Genomic DNA, 18,098 nt, shown 5'->3' on the forward strand with positions numbered 1-18,098 from the left:
TAGTGCAGGATGCAGTCCTGGGATAATTCTGTGATCTCATTCAGAGGAGAAGGCTTAAGTTTGGGACTGTTCCTCCAGAGGGTGGGCCCATAAAACCTGACTGCAACCTTGGTAGGTAGTCCCTGTTTTGGAATTGGTGGTGTGTATTATGACTTGATACTATTAAGCACTCATTTTTCTCCAGACACTACAAGTTCTGGTTAAGTCTTTCTCCAGGTGAAGCTCGACTGTCCTTCATTTCTTGATGCTTGTGACACAATATTTGAGCCATAAGATGCAAATATTATAGCACAACAGCAATTCTGTTCCTTATTATGTATTATTAGAAGCACACATTATCAACTACTCCTAGCAAGCTGGACAGAGCTGACTTTAAGACAGAGAGATACATAATCTGCTGACAGGGGAAAACAAAACAACTTTCTCAGTTTCAAAAGCTTCTGAGAGTCTGTGCTCTTATGATAAACTCACAATTTAAAGGCAGTGTATAGCCACCACCACTCTTTTTAAGGAGACCACTATTGTGATGTGATTTTATTTTTACCCAAATTCCCACATTTCCTATATAGTCCCAGAACTTTTCAATTAATAGTCATAAGGAAGGGTGGTAGCAGCCATATAGTTTTAATGCTAGGTAACTAAACACGTATACAGTGCCTCAGAAGCACTCTTTAAAGAAGCTATGGAGTTTTACTAATGTGTGATGCTTGTACTACTTTAAAAAATCACATTAGTGGTGTGTGTGTGTGTTTGTGTGTGGGCGTGTGTGTATGTGCTCATGCGCGAGTGCTTTTGTGAACACATGCACATGTGTTTGAACATCAGCAGACAACTTTCAGAGTTGTTTTTCTCTTTCTATCATGTAAGGCCTGGAAATCATTATAACATCAAGAATAATGACCAATGCTTTCACCCACTGTACTGGTTGGGTTTGTGTGTCAACATGAGACAAGCTAGAGTCATCGGGGAGGAAGGAGTCTCAGCCTCTATGAGATCCAGCTGTGAGGCATTTTCTCAATTAGTGATCAATGGGGGAGGGCTCACCCTGTGGTGGTTGGTGGTCTGGGGTTCTACAAGAAAGCAGGCTGAGCAGGCTAAGGGAAACAGGCCAGCAAGCAGCACTCTTTCATGGTTTCTGTGTCAGCTTCTGCCTCTAGGTTCCTGCCTTGTTTGAGTTCCTGATCTGACCTACTTCAGTGATGGACAACAATTCTTATAAGGTGAATAAACCCTTTCTTCCCCAATTTGCTTTTTGGTCATGGTATTTTATCATGGCAATAGAAACCCTAACTAAGACACTCACAAGTCCAGTGACAGAGACTTGACTGCCTCTGCCTCCTGAGTGTTTGAATGAAAGACATGTGCTACCGCACCCAGTTTCATTTTGACCAATTTAACTCAACCATAAGATAAAAGATAAAAGTCTTTGGGAATGTAGGTTCTTCCTAGGCAAGTCTACATGGATTCTAGAGAACGGGACTTGGGTTGAGTCATATTTTGTGACTCACACAGAGTTTACTTGAAGTAGGGATTTACAGTTTTCTAGAACTGCTATACTCAGGAAGCCCAAAGTGTTTGCTCTGTAACCCTGGGAAGTTTCATGTGGCCTTTCCCATGCTTTCACACACTGTTTGACCCACTGCTTGTCCCCATGAAGTGGTTGTGGCACTAGTAGGAAGCCCTCTTTTATTTGGGATCATATGCTTAGTTTGATCCTGTCAGCACTATTTCGTCTTACCTTAAATAAGGATTTCTTTTTTTAAAAATTGGGCCTTCAGTGAAGCTACCAGCTTCACAGTGCTGCATAGTGATTTGTGGGTGTTGAGGAGAGTGGTGTGCTGCAAGAGAGGAAGGTGGTTTTACTGGAAGGGCACTGATGCTAGAGGCCTCATCATGATTAGATCTCCTGGTGAAACGTCCAGTGGTCACATTAGTTCAGTGTGATCCAGGAATTCAGGAAAGATGACAGGAGAAAGAAAGAAAAATTAAACTCAGTTACCATCAGTAGCTCTTCATTTATTCGATTATGTGTCCTGCTGATTAATATGCAAAATATTTAATAAGACATTTATTATTATTATTCAAAGCCTACTGCTTAATTACTATCTTCTCTTATTCCCTAGCATACACTTTGTGTAACACCTCAGTCCCTGAGCCCACCTAGGGAAATATTTCAGTATGCATGGGAAAGTCTGAGAAAAACCAACAGAGATGATGGGGTAATGACACTTTGCTTGCTTCCAAATTAAGATGGCAGCATTATGATCGTATAACCATCTGAGAAGAACAGACAGCCTTGGGTTTCCATGCTTTTCTTTACGTATCTGTGACAAACCTTAATGCTCTCTTTGATACATTCCCATATTTCATGTTTCTTCTACAATGTCTAGAGCAGAAGGTAAATCTGATGTTCTATGTAGTCTACATTTCATTATTCATGACGATGATAATCAGAGTAAGTAATGCTAGCTACTAGAAAAAAAATCTGCACACAGTGGTTCAACACAGGTAGGTTTACTTTTCATTCACACAATAGCCAAATTAAAATTCAGGGGGTGGTAGGAATAGCTTAGTTCCTTGAAGTCAGTCTAGGATTTAACCCCTTCCCATATTACTAATTGCACTGTCAGTGTCAATGTGCTCAGTAATGTTGCAAGGTTGCTAAGGAATAGGAAAGAGAGTTAAGGCTTACTTGGTTTTAGTTGTCTTGATCTAGAGTGGAAATTACTTTGGTTGAAATTCCATTGAACTAGTCACACGCTGTTACCTAGATACAAGAGGAATGGACAGAACAGTTTAGTTTTGTGCCCAGGGAGGGAAATTGACATTTGGTAAGCAGTTGCATTACTGTTGAAATGCCTAGGATGCACCTGTTACTCTGTGAGCACTTAAAAATGTTCACTGAACAACAGTGAATGGATGAGTCTGTAGGCTTCTGCTGTTGTGTTTTCTTAGAGGTAAACAGGAAGGAAATAATTCTAGGGAAAGCAGATATTCATCTGCCATACCTGTGATAGTCATGTGATAATTTGTATTTGTGAAGTTATTTCATAAGGGCCATGATCTTTTGAAGATACGTTTTAGTTATTCAATGAATATTCCAGTGCTTTCTATGTATCAGGTGCTGTGGTATGTTGCCCAGAAGATAGGGTACAATTCATAATTTTTCAAACTGGTAGCTCACCTAGAATGCGTTTTGTGGGAAGAGAGAAAATAAGTCAATGATTACTAATATTTTGTGGGTGCCATAATAGGAAAATAAGTGAACTGTTGTGGGAATATTGAAAAAGGACACATGATTCAGTCAAAGATGGACATTACAGGAGTTCATTGGCCAGATTAGTGAAACTTGAGTTTACTAGGTGATACCAATAAGAGAGAGGTAAAGGGCTGGGTATATGCAAATCTGACAATTTAGAGAACTCTAGGAGGTTAAATCTATGGCAGTGGATGATAAGGGATGCAGGGATAGGCCTGGACTGAGTCATGAAATGCTTACAAACTGTATTAGATGAGAAAGAATGAATAGAGATGATGAGGAATAGGGAATGATGAGGCAAACCTCTATTGACACATAATAAAAATCTAAACAAGAGTTGTGCCATCTACATCTATCCAAATCCATTTTTCATCTGAAGGTCTGCCTCAACTAAATAACCAGTAATAATAAGGAAGCAGACTAAAGGCCTGCTCAGTGTTACAATAACAAACCTTTCATGGGAAGAGGTTAAACACAAGAGTCCACACAAAAGTTTAATAACCTCCATCCATCTCCACACAATCTTGCCTTTGAGAGTGGAAAAGCAATAAGTCCTTTGTGAAACAAAACAATGGAAGTGATTCATGATTTTGCAAGAATTCTATTTATCCATGGAATAGATGCGTCTAAGAAAGTGTTTTCAGGGGGACTATTGGAGAAAACCCAGAAGCAACAACAATGACAACAAAACAGAAGCAAGTTCTGCATCAGAAGATGTTAAAATTGTTCAGTCAGGGGACTACCCAGTATTCATCCCAGTTCAGTTGCTGCCTGTTGCAGTCACGCATGTACTCCATGGCTGTGAATGACACATTTGTATCCTGAACTATATCACGTGTTTCAGGAAGGTAAAGGATAGGTAAACATATGCTCTTGTCCTTAAGAAGTTACAGCTGCCACCTGGATCTAGATGTTTCTAACCAAAGATGTACCCTATTATATATATATATATATATGTATATATATATATTTGTATTTAAATTAGAAACATGAATGCTTCACATGTCAATCCAGCTCCCTCTCCCACCCCTCCTCCCTTGTCCCTCCACCAACACTATTCCCCAGTCCCCAGCGCAATCCCCACATCATTCCCCAGGGTGAGGGCCCCCTTGGGGGGGATCTCCAGAGTCTGTCATTTCATCCAGGGCAGGACCCAGGCCCTTCCCCATGTGTCCAGGCTGAGAGAGCATCCCTCCATGTGGAATGGGCTCCCAAAGTTCATTTGTATGCCATGGTGAACCCTAATCTACTACCTAAGACCCCAGAGATTTCTGAGGCCTCCTCACTGACACTACATTTGTGGACTCTGGATCAGTCCCCTGTTGGCCTCTCAGCCATCAGTCTGGGTTCCAAGAGCTCCCTTTTGTCAGGTCAGCTGTCTCTGTGGGTTTCACCAGCACAGTCTTGACCCCTTTGCTCATCACTCCTCCATCTCTGTCACTGGGTTTCAGAAGTTCAGTTCAGTGTTTAGCTGTCGGTATCTGTCTGTGCTTCCATCAGTCACTGGATGAAGGTTCTAGGATGGCGTATAAGGTAGTCATCAACCTCATCATCAGGGAGGATGTACCCTATTTAAGGACTAAAATACATACACATAATATGTATACACTCATGGACATACACGTGTGTTAGCCTTCAAGTCAAAAGTCCAGATTAATTATCCATACTTGGTCCATAGGTAACCGGTTGACATGTAATTTTCATTGTAAGATGGAAACACTTTCAGCTACACCACAATTGCCAAGACTAGATGACTCTCTGGAGCTTCGTGTAAACAAACAGAACTGCACACAGATGGGAAACTACTGAAGGTGGGTGCTCTCCAGCAGTGCTTAGCAAAGTGTCCACGGATGGTAACTGATAGTTCCTAAGACGAGTTCTGTGATTAAATTTGGAAAATGCCAGTTTAGCAAAATAGAACATGGTTCTTAGGTTGTTCAGATGCAAATAGGCACTGTGAATCCCAAGGGAAGCAGCTGAACTGTCTCTTTTCTAAATTACACTGCTCTTAGAACAATTTAACCTCTCCAGGGCCAGTATCTCCAGGGTCGTGAGGCTCACGGGACTCACTTTGAAAAAAATAAATATAATTTTACTTTTTAGTAATCTGGAAGCCTCATCACAAATTCTGTAAATGTATGTGGTAATTGCCCCTGCATTGAGATACTTACCATGGGACGTATAAAAGGAAAGGAACTCTTAAGCATAGAGGGGAATTTCTCCATGAAATTGGGGGATAGGTGGTATCATCATGGACACAGTTAATATTAATATTGGTATTAATATTAGTATTAACACTAACAAGGCAGTAGAAGATACAAAGCAGCAAAAGCGAAGAAACTTGAACTGAATCTGAAGAATTTTGTATAATTACACTTAAAGCTTATTTTTTTATTTTACGTGTATGGGTGTCTTGCCTGCATATATGTCTGCTCTCAGAGGCCAGAGAGGGTTCAGGATCCCCTGGAACTGGAGTTACAAATGGTTGTGAGATGCCACCTGGATGCTGGGAATCAAACCCCGGTCCTCTGTAGGGGGACCACTGAAACATTTTTCTTTGGCATATAATTAAACTTTTCATAAAACATTAAAAGTGATAAAAACCACAACTTTGCCCTTTTGAACAAAAGGGTACAGAAACACCTCTAGCAAGAAAAAGACTTAAAGAGTTCATCAGGCCAATAGCTTTCCCTGTTTCCCTCTTTTTCTCCCTCAGCACACTTCAGGCTCTGCCCGTCTGGGTTAGAGCTTTCAGGAGTGCGCAGGTAAAGGCATTCAGCGTGGCGCTGAAGGCCGAGAAGGCAGGAGCACCGCCACTCACTTAGGTGCGGGTGGCAGTGGGCTGGGTGAGGGTGGTGAAATTCCCACCCTAAGGGGCGGGGCGGACGTGAGGAGGGGCGGGGCTATGCTGGGAGGTGGGGCATTCTGAAGCGTGGAGAGAGTGTGTGACTGAGTGAGTGAGCGTGAGTGTGGGGAGGGGCGGGGGCGGGGCTAGACTGGGAGGCGGGGAAACCTGGAACAGTAACTGAAGAGCGGGGGCGGGGCTTCCTCAGGAAGGCGTCCTGGGGGGGAGGAGCACCCGAAGTGGGTGGAGCGGCTCTGTGAGGCTCGAACGGCCCAGGGCTGTCGGGGCGCGAGGGGCGGGGCGAGGGGCGTGGCCTCATGGGGTGCCGGGCGGAGCTGAGCGCCGCTGGGCCGAGCGCCGGTGTCGGTTCCAGGTGGCCGGTAGGAGCCGCGGGGCTCCGCCTCAGCGCTGGGAGCGGCGAGGGCGCCGGCGTCTCGAGAGTCGTGGCGGAGACGCGAGGAAGAGCGCGAGACCCCGGCGGGGACGCCGTGGCGCGCGGCTCAGGTGCGCTTCTCCCTGCGGGCGGGTGACCGTCTCTTTCTGTCGAGGGTCGCGGCGGCCTAGCTGCCTCCTCAGGACGCCTGCGCCGAGGGGGCCTTGAGGTTGGCGTGGGGCGAGGCCGGACCGTGGCCCGTGGTCTCTGCGGGACCCCGTGAGGGGGGAGCGACCCCAGCCTGCCCCTGCCGGCGCTGCTTCGCGAGCCCCAGGTGCTGTCCCCGGGAGGCGAGCTGGGCGAGCAGCCTGGAGTTCAGCTGCAAACTTCTGAGACTCGGTGAAGCGGGCAAGGCTGTGAAAATGACATCTGTCTGTGTTTCGCACACCGCAGTGGGATTTCCACCTCTTCCCCCCCATGATTTTCCTTTAATATAGGGAGATAGAATAGTTAAGTTGTGGGATTGATACCAAGGCAAACAGATTTCTTTAAAGGAAGCACGTACGCTGTCTTGTTTTGCTTTTGTAATTAAACTATTTTGGTTTTCATTGCTGGCAGGCAGTCAATAGAGTTGTGTTTTCCTTTTTTACTGTAACAGAACTTACAACTCCCGTTTTTTCGTACCTGTTTAATAGTCACCTTGGTTAAAACCATTTCTAAATGGACATATTAATAGCATTTGCCTCTGAGATTCGAGATTTGTTTTTATCGTATCCTTTGTAATTTTTTTGTGTAGAGGTTGCTAATGAGCATTTTGCCCTTATAACTAGGAGAGAAACAATTTTTTAATCCTTCACGAAAATTTAAACAGGTCTTGAATTTTGCTTCGTTTGAATTATAACTATTCATGAATATAATTTATCAACGAAGAAATAAACGCAGGCTGAGAGAAAACAAATTTGAGATTATCTTAGGACACCTGACAGTGTTGTCTAGTCATCACTGAGATTTATTGGTATTAGGTTTTTCCGAAACAGGACTCAGAAACCGTGTAAAGGTGTAGCACATTCGAATAAGTACAGAATCAGAAGGGAGAAAGGCTGTGGGAATTAGGAATACTTAAGTGATGTGTAGAGACAACCAAGGAGACTGAGGAGCCTTGAGAAAAAAAAATGAGACATTCTAGGAGACAGTGGGACTTAAGGAGTCAGGAGAGGAGAGTTAGTGAAGTCTTCAAGTGACATGAATCAAATGGATCAGGAAATAAAGTGCCTATTGACTTCAGTAGCTAAGGGAGAGGTTCTTTGCCTTCAGCAAACCTAATTTGAGTTAAATAGTAAGGGCAGAAGCCAAATTTGAATGGATTTGAGTTGTGAATAGAGGATAAAGAAGTAAAAAAATTGGGTGTAGGAATTTATGTTTTGAGAAAGATTTGGAATGGGGACACCAGTGGTTAATTAGAGGGGACCTTATTGTGGATTGGAAAGAATATGAAGACTATAGAATAGCTTTTTGCTGAAATTCATAGTCCTCTCTCAAACCGTGGAAACTGAGAACAAGTAGCTGGTCATAATGAACAGCACTACTTATAAATTGTGAATACTATTTTAGTACTGCATTTTGTATATTGTACTGCATATTGTATATATGATAGCATTTAAGCTACAAATATGAACTATGTCAGACTGTATTTCACTTGAAGTGCAATACTTTGGTACTCCAAAATTGCTTTTAAGTTCTTTGACTTCTTCAGGAATGTCCTAATGATTCTCCTAGATATCTTATGTGGAAATCAGATGTCTTTACTAAATCACAAATGCTGCATACATTAGAACTTTGGGTTTAATATGCATTTAATGGAAAATGCTCTTGTATTAAAATTTCTGTATAATGGGTTTCACTTTGATCTCCATTGGAAGTTTTGTTGTTATTTATTTATTTATTTATTTATTTATTTGTTTTTTTGAGACATGGTTTCTCTGTGGCTCTGGAGGCTGTCCTGGAACTAGCTCTTATAGACCAGGCTGGCCTCAAATTCACAGAGATCCGCCTGCCTCTGCCTCCAGAGTGCTGGGATTAAAGGCATGCGCCACCAACGCCTGGCTTGTTGTTATTTTGAAGTTCAGGCTAGTACTTTAATGACTATATTACTTAGGAGTATGGAAAAGACAGTTCAAAGGGAAAACCTGACTACCAAGTATTATATATGAATCTCTGATAGTTATACTGGTGGGAGTTTAATTTAATGTAATCATTAAGAAAAACCTTTTGACAGTATATAATAAGGTGAAACTGTTTGCCTAAACTGTATGCAAGCAGTTACCCAACAAAATTTAGAAAGTGTAAACATGACAGAAAACATTAAATTATTACAGTGAAAGAAAGTAAGTGGGATGGACTAAAGGTAACCTTTGGGAACACTGGACGTATTAATTTACTGGATTGTGATACTTTCCCCAATATTCATATATGGCTTACATAATTGTGCGTTTTACAAAATGTGCAGTTTGCTTCGGGACAGTTGTACATTGATAAAGTTAGAAAGTAAATAAAAAGAGGAAGAAATAACAGCATTTGATTATAGTTATATTCTTTGATTACTATAGTTATGTTAGGGTGATCAGATTATGAATATTTTTAATTTTAATTTTATATTATATTGTGAATATATAATTGAGAAACCACTTAACATATTCAAAATGACATTAAACATATCTATAGATTTAAGAATAGAGATACTCATATACTTAAGAAATAAGACATAATATATTTAAAGATGTCCTGTGCAGTCTATATTTTTCCTTTTCTTGATTTGTTTACATATGTATGTTGTTTCTAAAAATTGTATTATTTAGTTTCAAGAAAATTCATCCTGTATTATTTATGACTTACTTTTTATACAGGGTGTCATTGTGTAGCTCAGATTGCCCTCAAACTTGCCATTCTCCTGTCTCAGCCTCCCAAGTGAAGGGATTATAGGTATCCACCACCACATCCTGTTGTATGACTTCAACACTTTATATTTGTGATATTTTCCGTAGTCATATGCTATAGATAATTTGCTTTTTATTGTTGTATATAACTCTATTATATGACTTTTCCACTGTTTACCCATAATTTGTTGGTGGATGTTGAGTGTGTACTGTCATCCTTTATTTTTTTACTTTTTGTCAATAAAATTTTTGTGATACACTTCCAGTATAAGTTTCTTTATATCCAATTTCCTTGGCTTTTAAAATCTTAGAGCCATGGGTCTTTATTTTTTCAGGATAGTACTGAGTTAATTTATATGGTGCTTGTATCAGTTATACCATCATAAGTAAGTGTTCTCCTTTTTATTACCATATAAGACATTTATACATTTGTATTTTGCCTGAAATTTTCCTTTTGATGATTTAGTGAGTGAAAAATAATATCCCATTGGGGAGTTTAATTTAACCATTTCTTTATTATGTATTATTTAATTATCAACAATTATTTAATTATTGAAATTTATGTAGTTCTATGGGTTGTCTGTTTATATTCATTTCTTTTTTATCTTCTAGAAGTTCTTTATTTTTGAAATTGATCTTTTATTCAGTAGATAGTTTGTCTCCTTAGTTTGTAGTGTTTTTGAAGAACATACCATATACTTTAATATACCTGTCCATCTTGTAAAAATGTAGTTTTATGCTTTTTGCTGGAAGCTTTAAAATGTTACCTTTCCAAGGTGTATGTATCTCTCAGTTTTTCTGTAACACCTAAAACTACAATAAAATAGTCTGTTAAAAACTGATATTAGAGCCAAAGAGATAGTTTGGAGAGTGAAAATGCTTGTTCTGCAAGTCTTATGACCTGAGTTTTGATCCTTGGCACACAAGGAACACAGGTAGAAAGCTGATGCATTTATAATTCCTGTACTTATATGTGCCTCTTATCTCAGAAAATCTGCCGGTAGCTTGTGGGCCAAGTAACCTAGAGTATAGAGGATAGTTTTTGAAAGAAAGAGACCCTGCCACGAAACAAGATGGAAGGAGAGAACCAACTCTCCAAAAGTTGTTCTTTGACCTCCACAAGCACATGTGTACCCTCATATGCACACACAATAAATAAGTTAATTTTGAAAAATGGTGTCATGCTCAGGAGCCCATTGTAGGAAGCCAGCTAAGCTACATAGTTACTTCAAGACCATCTTAAACTATCAAGTAGCAAGACTTTGCCTTAAAAAAACCATAGCTAGGGGTATAGTTCAGTGGTTAATTGCTTGTTAAGTATATGCAAACCCATGGGTTTCATCCTCAGTACCACAAAAGGGGAAAACAATCCTTTTGTATTTATAGCCTTAACCTATGTGTAATTATTTTCTTGTGTGTATGTGAAGTGTGAGGATCTAGTTTTGTTTCTTTCTTTGCCCCATATGGATAATCATTTATTGAATTCTCTAATTTTCATCCTAGTGATCCCTGTCATGTGTCAAATTTCTGTGTATTTGTATTTTGAAGTTATAGTTTCTTTGAATTGAATTGTTTATATACCCTTACTTTATAGTCTTGCTTTAGTTCTAGAAAGAACCTTGCCACTATGTTTCTTGTAAAACTAGACTTCTCAAATTGTTCTATTTTTTCTTTTTTCCCTTTTAGAAGTAAACTTTTACTTTTTTAAAATAATATATTGCTTTATTTTTAAACAAGTACTGTAATCATCTTAGGTGAGAAAAACAAAACAAGAAAACAAACAAAAACCTAAAGATACTCTAATGTAAAACATTTTGGCTGTAAATCTTGTCCTATTTCACCAAAGCTAATTTTACGTTAGAAATTAAACATGGGAATTTATTTTGGAAACATAGTAAGTTGTAGAAATTTGGAGCAAAATTTTACACTGAAAATAACTAAGAATGCTATATCATAACAAATGGAAATTAAAATGTCAAAAGCTAAGAGAATTCTAGAAATATGAGAGTAAGAAGCTCTATTTGCTTGAAGGTTTTTTTTCTTTACTAGGGAAACTTGATGGTTATGAAATACTTGGGGTATTTGTAGTGCTGAGGGCACTTGGAATCTAGCCAGAGCACCTTGAAGATAAGCTAAGGAGAGAGTTTCTGTCCCTAATTCTAAGATCCCAAAGGGCTGATTTGTTGAGAAAGGAGTGAGAAATTACTCTGCCATCTTCACAGAAAAAAAAACCAAAAAAACACTGTAAGGGGAGTTGTATTGATGCTGAGATAGAAGGGGGAGAAAAGCCTGTCCTTGGCAAGTTGTAACCATCCAGTAACTAAGTGGGGGTGTGTGGGGGTGTGGGGGTGTGGGGAGGTGGTTATCCTTAATAAAATTAAAAAAAGATTTCTTTTAAATTATTCACCCTGTTAAAGCATACCATTCTGCAACACTAGTTCTAATAGCTCTTAATAATAAAAGCCCAGAGTGAGATACTGGGGAAAATGCTGAGAGATCAGAGAGAAGGAGCAAGCCAAAGCCACCTTTACCTCCCTAGCTTCCCAGCAGAAAAGAGACCTAGTTTCTGTTTCCTGCCACCTATATTCCTTTCTCTGCCCAACCATCTCACTTCCTGTCTGTCTGTACAGACCTCCAGACCTCTATGGTTAGCTAGTGGCAAGCTCCACCCTCTTGAGCTTCAGGCCTGTTTTATTTGTACAAACAAGATATCACCTCATCATTCAGGAATAATCTTGTTGTTCTCCCTAAAACAGCAACTCTCAACCTTCCTGATGCTGTGACCCTTTAATACAGTTCCTCATGTTGTGATGACCCCCCAAAACAAAATTATTTTCTTTGCTACTTCATACTGTTATAAATAATAATATATATATCTGATATGTAGGATATGATATGTGACCCACAGGTTGAAAACTGCCATCCAAAAAGGAACCTTGTATCCGTTTGTATTAAAGTAACTTGCTATTTTCCTCTTCTTCAGCTTCTGACAACACTAATTTATCTTGTGTCTTCTGGATTTGCTTACGGATAGAATAATAGAATGTGCTTTTCATGTCTTTTAGTGAGCATGTCATTTCCAAGATTTATCCATGATATAGCATGAATTGGTAATTCACACATTTTGATGTTGTTAAATAATACCCATTGTATAGACACATAGATGTCACATTTTATCTTTTTACTGATGGATGGCTGACTGTTTCTATTTCTTTGCTCTTCTGAGTAAGGCCACTATGAACATTTATTTTCTAGCTTTTTTATTTGCATGAAAATATGGTTTTCATTTTCATAGGTATTAAATGCGAAATGGAATTCCTGGGTCATATGGTAACCTTTATAAACATTTTTGTGGAATACCATGGTATTTTTAATATTGCATCAACACCATTTTACATTTTTACCAGCAATGTGTGATGGTTCCAATTTTTCTTCATGTATTTTTTGTGTGTTTTCAATTACTGTTTGTAAAGTGACATTTCATTGTAATTTTATTTGTATTTCCCTTATTGAAGTTTATCCCCTTTTCATGTTTATTGACTACTTTTTATCTTGGAGAAATACCAAATTCTATGCCCATTTGGATTTGGTTAGTTGTCAAAATATGTATTTAAAATAGCCAAGTAAGCAATTACAAATACATATCCTTAAAAATGTCAGTTTTTATAAAATAGAAGTCTACTATGTTCCCAATGCAAGTATCATCAGATTTTTTTCTCTTGGTCACAGAGAGTTAATTGGTAAGATCAGAAAAGCATGAGTAGCTAAGAAAAAGCTGAAAGTGAAAAGTAGTAAATATGGCTAGCCCTGTTGTACATTTTAATCCTTAAAACTAAAACCACATGGTGTTGATGGAGGAATACATTGACCAATGGAAGAGAATAGAAAATACAGAAACACACCCAATTACACTTGGAAATTTAATATTTTTAAATACAGGAACATCTAACAGTGGTGGAGAAAAATAAGAATTTTCAAAAAATTGTATCTCATGTATTCATTTATTTATTATTTTGCAAGTATGTGCATGGATGTGTGTGAGTTCCAAGTGTAGAGGTAAAATATGGAATGCTTCACCAATATACATGTTATTTCTACATAAGGACCATGCTAATCTCCACATCACTCTAGTTTTAATATATGTGCTGCTGAAGTGAGCACATGGAATTTTGTCTATGTGGTGTTTGTGGTACTGTGGTAAGATAGGTTTGGAAACATTTCTCATACCGTGCACCAGGATGACTATATAAAAAAATAACATACTAATTAAAATAACTTGAATAAACCAGGTGGCAGTGGCACACGCCTTCATTCCCAGCACTTGGGAGGCAGAGGCAAGGGGATCTCAGTGAGTTTGAGGCCAGCCTGATCTACAGAGTGAATTTCAAGATAGCCAGGGCTACACAGAGAAACTCTGTTTTAATAAACAAAAAACTTGCAAAGATGGATAAATTGTTTATGACCTAGATGTGGAGGAACTTTACTATGACTTATTCTAGATGCAAAAATGAAAATCATAGATGTAATTACATATGTAGATATATATACATACATACATACATATATATGTTCATATGTTTATATATTCAAAGTGTTTCAGAATCTGAAACTTCAGTGCTAATATGATGCTACAAGTAGAAAATTTCACTTCATAAAATTTTGTTTCATAGACAAAATTATTTTTGGATATATAAAGTATATATGAAAACAATAAATTTCATACTTAGATCTGGTTTCTTCCCTAGGTATCTCATTGTGTATATGTAAATATTACAAAATCCAAAATCTTAAATACTTCTGATCTCAAGCATTTTAGACAACAAATACTCAATCTGTATATATGTATACAGTATTTATATATATATATATATATATATATATATATATATATATATGCAGTTTGGTGGTAGTGATCACATCTAGCTTTTCACATGCTAGGAAAGTCCTCTGCCACTGAGCTACATCCCAAGTTTATAGAAACACTTTTGCTTAACAGTAATCAAAGCAAGAAGCAAGTGACAGGTTAAAAGACCATTTCTCGCTCTTTGGCCTCAGTGACAGAAGCAAGATGACGAAAGGAACTCCATCCTTTGGAAAGCGTCTGAATAAGACACACGTGCCGCGCTGTGGCAAATGTGGCTACCCTGCCACATATAATTGGAGTGCCAAGGCTAAAAGGCAAGAAACTACCCGGACTGGGCGGCGAGGCACCTAAAAATTGTCTATTGAAGATTCAGACATGGATTCCGTGAAGGGACAACACCTAAACCCAAGAGGGCAGCTGTTGCAGCATCCAGTTCATCTTGAGGATTTCAATCAGTCATAAACATAAAATGTTCTGGTTTCAAAAAAAAACATTTCTTACATGATGGAGATGGATTAATCTCTGAAATATATAAAAAAACTTGTAAACTAGATAAACAAGAGTTTATGAACACAGATAATTCATAGGGATAACTATAATACCTTATATATTAAATGGTGTTCAACATCATGTGTGTGTGTATATATATATGCATATATATATTTGTTTTTGTTTGTTTTTTGAGATAGAGTTTCTCTGTGGCTTTGGAGGCTGTCCTGGAACTAGCTCTTGTAGACCAGGCTGGTCTCAAACTCACAGAGATCCTCCTGCCTCTGCCTCCTGAGTGCTGGGATTAAAGGTGTGCACTACGACCGACCGGCCCAACATTATTTTAAGGATTTAATTATTTTTATTTTATGTAAACCAGAGTTTTGCCTACATGGATGTATGTGTACCACATGGGTGAATTGCCAGCAAAAGCCAGAAGAGGGTGTTGGAGTTATGAACTGTTGTTGACTGCCATGTGGGTGTTGAGAATTGAATGCCAGGTCTCTGAAAGAGCAGTCAATGTTCTTAACCGTGGAGACATTATCTCTCTAGTCCTTCCTAACATTTTTAATTTATGGAGAAGCAACCTAAAACAATAAAGTCCAATCATTTATTTCTATCACACAAACTGCAGCATTTGAGTAACACTTTGTTGGCAACAAATGTGATTTTATGTACTTTTATATGAGATATGGTAGTGATTCAGAGAAATTTTAGAACTACAAGCAGCATTGCACATATGTACTTTTTGGCCCAGTAGTCCTATATCTTAGGTATATACTAAGAAATATCTGAGTACTATATGTACACATAACTAGTGGTACTATTTCTAATAGCAAATGGTACAATAATCTAAATATCTTGAATTCAACAAAACAACTCTTAAAAATAGAAACCATAGGTGAAACTAGATACAAATTACATTCTTTTCATATTGCTGATATTAAATTTTTGTATTTGATAATGCTGTTACGATTATTTTTTAAAATGCACCTTTTAAAGCCGGCCGTGGTGGTGCATGCCTTTAATTCCCGCACTTGGGAGACAGAGGCAGGCAGATTTCAGTGAGTTCAAGGCCAGCCTGGTCTACAAAGTGAGGACTGTTACACAGACAAACCCTGTCTTGGAAAAACCTAAAAAGAAAATAAGTACCTTTTAGAAATGTTATAATCCATTTCAGATGGTTTGTTTTAATACTTTACCTAATGAGAGCCTCTCAAAGTAAACTTTTGAGGCCTCTGTTACATCTTTTAGTGATTACTGTTCAAGAATTTTAGATCAAATTATATCATAGGAATTTATTCCAAAGTATGCCAAAAGAGGGGGGTAGAGATGAAATAATATTTGCCATGAGTTGAAAACTGTTTAGTTTTTGTGATTTTGTTATTGTAGGTTCTCTTTGTGTTTAAATTTCCCACAAAAATGTATAGAATTTAAGTAGGTGTAAATGAAGAGTTTCTTTGGAACAAGCACATTGATAATCAGGGTAGAAAATTAGACAAAACATTCTCATGCACCATGATCCTGGTAAATATAATACAAAATCCATTTGCAGTATTTCTTAGTTATGTGCTTGCCCTCCCTCCTACCTGTGTGTGTGAATTATACAATATTTAAGATTTATTTTTCTGTTAGTTTAATTCTAAGAGTTAAGATAACTTATAATGTTTATAGTGATCTGACTATTAGGCTGCAATTACAAAAAGATTTAGATTATAAAACTAATTGTGAAAGTGAAATTTTTTGTCATACTTTTTATGTCAGTCATACTTTCAAGTTTTGCTTGGACATAAGCCTAGATGTATCAGATGTATGAGAATATTGAAAAGGGCATTTTTCTGTCTCAAATGGTAACATTGAAATTGTTCATTTAGTAATTTTGAGTATGCTGTTTGATAAGTCATAAAGATCCTAGGTTGTATGAAATCATATAGAAGAGTAAAAATTTATTTTCCTCTTAAATATTTTTTCTTCAGAAAATATTTCTTCAGAGAGCCCTCATTATGCGTTAGAAACACAAAGATAGTATGACTTGTTTATTGATAGTCAGTGACATTAACAATGAAACTTTATGCATTCTCTTTTATCAACAGGTTGATATTGGAAGTTTTCTGGTTGTTAGAAATTGAATGTAATGGCAGCGGAATTTTTAAAGAGTTGCTGTAGAGGATGTTTCTATGGTGAAACAGAAAAGCACAAGTGTGAGTATTATTTTGATTTTGGTAAACACTTACTTAGTGCCTTCTCTGTGGCATTTAATAATAAATGAGTAAATTAGGAATGTTTTCTGACTTTGATGGGAAGGCCAAAAGGGAAGGCATACTAGGTTGTTACTTCAGAACTCCCAGGGACCTTGAGGTATAGTGGAGAGATTAATTCAAACCATGAGACAACCCTGGACATCACCATAAAGAAGGTAGCATTTGCTGTGGGAGCCTGAATAGGATTTGGCAAGCTGGTGGAAAGAACGCAGTACAAAAATCTTGAGAGTTGAGCCTGGCATTGATGGCGCACTCCTTTAATCCCAGCACTTGGGAGGCAGAGGCAGGCAGACCTCTGTGAGTTCAAGGTCAGCCTGGTCTACAGGGTGAGTTTCAGGACAGCCTCCAAAGCCACAGAGAAACCATGTCTTGGAAAAAAATCTGAGAGTTGGATAAAGGCAGATGAATAGAACGAAATAGTCAAGGTAAGGAGAGAAGTGTGCTAGGGAAACAAACTCTGATAAATGTTTTGATGCAAATAAAGACAACTTCCACTTAATGTTCAATATTGATGATAGCCAATGTTATAGGAGATACAATATATTTATTTACCAGAGAGAGTCACACAAGCTAGGAGTTAGAAGCGTGGCTGGCTTCCAAGGCAAAAAGGGAACTCCTTTTCCTTTCGCTTCCTTTTATATCTACCTGTGCTAATTTACTTGCCCCCGCCCTCATGGGCTATCCGCCTTGTGGGGTTCACTCCTACAGTTCAGTTACATTAAAAATATTTTGTGAATGAATGATCACTGTGCTGGCTAATTTTATGTTAACTTGATACAAGTTAGAGCCATTTTGGAAGAGGGAACCTCAACTGAGAAACTCCCTTCACCAGATTTTCCTGTAGACAAGCCTGTAGTACATTTTCTTGGTTGATTTTTAATGTTTGTGTGGGGCAGTTCACTGTAGGTGTTGCTGGTGGTCCTGAGTGCTATAAGAAGTCAGGCTCAGCAAGTCAGTGAGCAGCATCCTCCATGGCTTCTGCTTTAGTTTCTCCCTGAGTTCCATGGATGATGGACTACAAGCTATAAACTGAAATGAACCCTTCCCTCACTAAGTTGATTTTGGTCATGCTGT

The 18,098-nt window shown here is 38.3% G+C and overlaps 1 protein-coding gene across 4 annotated transcripts in view; it reads left to right on the forward strand.

The window, feature by feature from the left end:
- The first annotated feature begins 6,441 nt into the window (after positions 1-6,441).
- The window catches only part of Tc2n (tandem C2 domains, nuclear), a 50,402-nt gene continuing 38,745 nt past the window's right edge, over positions 6,442-18,098 (forward strand). Inside the window, exons 1-2 of one of the 4 annotated variants that reach the window (XM_040742619.1) lie at positions 6,442-6,608; positions 16,857-16,964. In XM_040742619.1, coding sequence (XP_040598553.1) covers positions 16,898-16,964 — 67 coding nt within the window. In that variant the 5' untranslated portion in view covers positions 6,442-6,608; positions 16,857-16,897. The remainder of the gene's footprint in view (positions 6,609-16,856; positions 16,965-18,098) is intronic. The other 3 variants (XM_040742616.1, XM_040742618.1, XM_040742617.1) reach the window with 3 other exon arrangements.

This window comes from Mesocricetus auratus, unplaced genomic scaffold, assembly GCF_017639785.1.
Source record: "Mesocricetus auratus isolate SY011 unplaced genomic scaffold, BCM_Maur_2.0 Super-Scaffold_15014, whole genome shotgun sequence".
NCBI lineage: Eukaryota > Metazoa > Chordata > Mammalia > Rodentia > Cricetidae > Mesocricetus > Mesocricetus auratus.